Source organism: Pterocles gutturalis, unplaced genomic scaffold (assembly GCF_000699245.1).
Source record: "Pterocles gutturalis isolate BGI_N339 unplaced genomic scaffold, ASM69924v1 scaffold41372, whole genome shotgun sequence".
Taxonomy (NCBI): Eukaryota; Metazoa; Chordata; class Aves; order Pterocliformes; family Pteroclidae; genus Pterocles; species Pterocles gutturalis.
Genome location: NW_010114269.1, coordinates 41,901 through 45,826, shown reverse-complemented (window position 1 = coordinate 45,826; position 3,926 = coordinate 41,901). Strand labels below are relative to the sequence as shown.

Genomic DNA, 3,926 nt, shown 5'->3' with positions numbered 1-3,926 from the left:
AGCTGTAGAAGCATGAAGTACAGTGTTAAGAGGAGAATCCCCCCTTTCCACCTTCTCTCTGATGCTTAGTATGAAGTATTGGTGAAGAAGAAGAAGAAAATAAAGATTTCTACAACCACCATTAAGGGAAACTGCTTTTTAAGTTGGGAATGAGTTGACTCTGCAAGGCACATGATTTCCTTTCTGGTGATTTAGAGGTCACACTAAACTTATTGGAAATTTACATTCCTTCAGCAATTTGGATTTTCTGAACACCAGAGGAAAAATACCATTCTTCCTATTAGAAAAAAATCATTGCAATATTTTCCACCAACGCTAAATAAAAGAGGTAACTCCCTTTTTTTAATAAATTATGTCTTTATTTAACCACTTTAAAAACACGTATTGATAAATCTCCTTACGACAAAACATAGCCATGCACTACAGTGTGCCACTTCAGTTCTGTAAGCTTTTCCACTAACTGTCCATAGAAGCTAAGTTTTACATTATTCATAACTTTCTTCAGACTTAAACCATGGTTTTGAAATTAGGTTCCAAGTCCCACAACCAATAACATTGGCCCAGGGCTTTTCTTACCACTTATAAATAGTTGAAGCAAAATAATGCCATCAGAACTATAACTCAATTAGATGTTTTAAATAAATTAAATGGAAGAAGTTCAAAGAATTATTTTAAAAAGGGCTCGAAGGAAGAATTTCTCTATAGTAGGGTGGAGCATTTGTAATTGCATATATTGCAGACATGCAGGTTTTTAGATTCCTGTTCTTAGCACGTAAGATTAAAACTGCTCCATATCTCACTCCACCACCTCCACAAACTTATTATCTGCTATAACAATTAAATATGGCAGTAACACGCACAGTTTATGTTATTCCAACACTGACTTGAATTACAAGAAACAATAAATATTCTTTACCTCTCATGCAATATCCCCAACAAACTCTGTTAAGTAATCTCCAAAAATAGCGTGGTTATGCATAGATAATACATAGTGTCCTTCACAAAAGAAAATCACTGTCACACACTAGCCCTCAGCAAACCAGGCCATTTCAACATTGCAAATCTCCTTTTTTTTTTTTTCACATTTGCATGTGATCTTAATTTTGTATTATCTTTCAGTTCTCCTCTAGTATCCCTGCATTTTCTGATATGTATGACCCACTGTCATCTATCACATTAAGAATATTTTGTTTGCTGAACAGTATTCTATAGAGCAATTAAGATTAATTTGACTACCTAATATGCACATTGTAATGCTCTTGGCAAATAAAAATTTAAATAAATACTTAATTGCAAGGATTCTGATGACTTACACGCAGATGCATTTCCAGTCCTTTCAGTGCACCCCAACAGTATCATAACTATATACATAGATTTACACACACTATATATAAATGTTCGGAAATTTTGGGAATTTGGTAGTAATGAAAACAAAATTTTAAAAAATCAGAAGTTTACTATACATGAGTATACAACAACATTTAAAAGTGATGTGTTTAACTAAAAGACTGTTTCCTTATTGACATTGATTTACCTTCTTGTTGCGTCTCTTCGGACTTCCTTCTGACATGAGTAACTCGGGGTCTCACAGTCTCAACTTGTGCAGCTCCTCGGTCTTCCTCCTACACATCATACATTAAAATCATAGTACAAATCTGACTTTTGATGTAAAAGCACAGTAAAATTATGTGCAACTTCAAGAAACATCCAAAGAGGTTTTTAAAGATTCATTTTATATACATAAAATATATACACTTGTTCTCCTTCCTTTTGACTTCAAAAGAATTCACATCCCAATTAGCCTATTGCAATGCAATTTCCTCTAGACAAACATCCTGGGCGCTGTAGGTATGGCAAAGTGCCATTTAGTTCTGAAGACACAAGACCCTCAATTTCAACTCAAAAGCACATGGTGGAAATAACGTAAGATTTCTCTGGCTTTCTCCAATACCCAGGACTTCTCCCTAGGTATTATCCTCCTAAGTAAAAAGGGAGAGTTGAAAAGGAAAAGAAAAATAAAAATTTCAGCACATAGGTTGGAAAACCCCTGCCAAGTACAAAATTTATTTCCTTGACCATGTTTTTTAAAACCATTTTCCACTCTTCCTGCAGTTCTCTTCAGGATCTAGATCTGCAACAATGCCTATGGGAAAACAGTTTCTTAGAAGCAACAAATGCTCTGCATGTTAAAAAGGGAGACATCATATTTATCAAGGATGCTTGTTGTCTTATGTGTTAGCTGGAACAGGAATTGTGGCCCAAGGACATTCCACTACATGTAGACAGGAATCATGAGAAGTGCCAAACATAGTCATGGAGATCTAGAAGACTAACGCATTCTCTAAGAGAAATAAATTCATCAGTTATTCTGTTGACCCCACAGATGAATATAAGATACTTAATGAAGATTCTTAAAGAAGGAGGAACATGAGAAATATTATAAATGTTTGCATATCACACAGCATTTGGAGCCTACAGACAGAACTGCTGCGTGACTTCTGTGAAAATTATATGCCCTGAGAAGCAGTGGCACGAGTACTCTCTTGAAGACCTAATGACAAAGTACCAGCAGTATTCTGCTCCACAAAAGCTGAAAAGGAAGCAAAGGAAAGTATGCTTCAGTTCAGTGAGAGAAACCCTCCACTGCTGTGGAGACCACAAGTGAAACAAGCAGACAAAAATATAGACAAAAAGACGAAAATGTTTATGTCTGGCAAACAATAAGCGTGATGCCAACGACACAATCAGGGCTTCCCACTTCTTTCAGCCACCAACTGTCTTCTAGGATAACAGGAATTTCAACAGTAATGATACTGCTTCTCATGTAGCTAAGGATCTCTTAAGCCACTGTTGCAAAAATCTGGAGGAACAAAAAGATAAACCATTCGGTCATGGTCTTTTCCTCAACAGCTGCATGGACTTGTTTACACTCCCCAGTGAACAAAGCTGATGAGTGTAAGCTGACAAAAGTGAATATACACACACCTGAGATCAAGCTAGCATCTCCACAAGGCACGATGCATGTGGATACACCAGTCAGGATTGGCACCTCTGCACACCACAGTACTGACCAACTGTTCATCATTTAAAGCTCACAAGATAGAAAGATTTGAGATGATTTTCTGAAAGCAGGAAGGTCTCAGGGAAATGGGATCAAAGGCCATTAATGTTACAGAATATTAAATGTAAGCAGCATGATAGTATACTCAGCAGTCCATTTGAAGTGTTTTTTTTTTTGTTTTGTTTTGGATTTTTAATAAGACAAACCAAAAACCAGTTTTAACTGAACTAAGGTACAAACAGAAATTGAGAGATAACACACAGATTCCTAACCTACAATTATGCATTCCTGGAACATTAAAAACCACGTCTTTTGACATACTAAAAATGAAAGCTAATGCGAATACCAAAGTGACAATCCCACTTAAAAAATGTTGATTATCTAAAAACATTCATAGCTCTATAAGAACATTACGAAAACATTTTGGAACTGATTTTCTAAGATTTTAACAATGCATTTGGGATTTCAAATTATTTAGATTGACCATCTTTGAAACATTTAGCCACCCAAATTTGACTTTCATTGTTTATGTCCCTCCCATGATCAAAATGATTTATCTAGAACAGGAGGAGCCCAGCTTCCTCCTAGTCATCTCTTGCTTCTTAGAGCTATGTGCAAAAGGGGCACAATGGCCACAAATAACAGTTAATTCCTGGATTGTTGCACAAGAACAGACAGAAGGGGTCAAACGAAGATGCATTCAGTCTGGTATTCTGTCTAACAGTGGCTAAAAGCATATATAAATCTCACGAAAATCCGGTGCCAGAAATGGGGAGATAAGAAGACTCCTGTATGACTTAAGCCATTTGTTTTGGAGTAAGTGACCACACAGACTTCACTCTTCATGACTAAAAGAAGGCATTTG

General features: G+C 36.2%; 1 protein-coding gene across 1 annotated transcript in view; it reads right to left on the bottom strand.

The window, feature by feature from the left end:
• Positions 1 to 1,534: 1,534 nt before the first annotated feature.
• Positions 1,535 to 3,926, bottom strand: part of KIAA0586 (KIAA0586 ortholog) — a gene marked incomplete at its 3' end in the record, with an annotated part of 43,675 nt that continues 41,283 nt past the window's right edge. The window contains exon 29 of the mRNA XM_010074780.1: positions 1,535 to 1,622. Within this exon, the coding sequence (XP_010073082.1) occupies positions 1,535 to 1,622 (88 nt within the window). The remainder of the gene's footprint in view (positions 1,623 to 3,926) is intronic.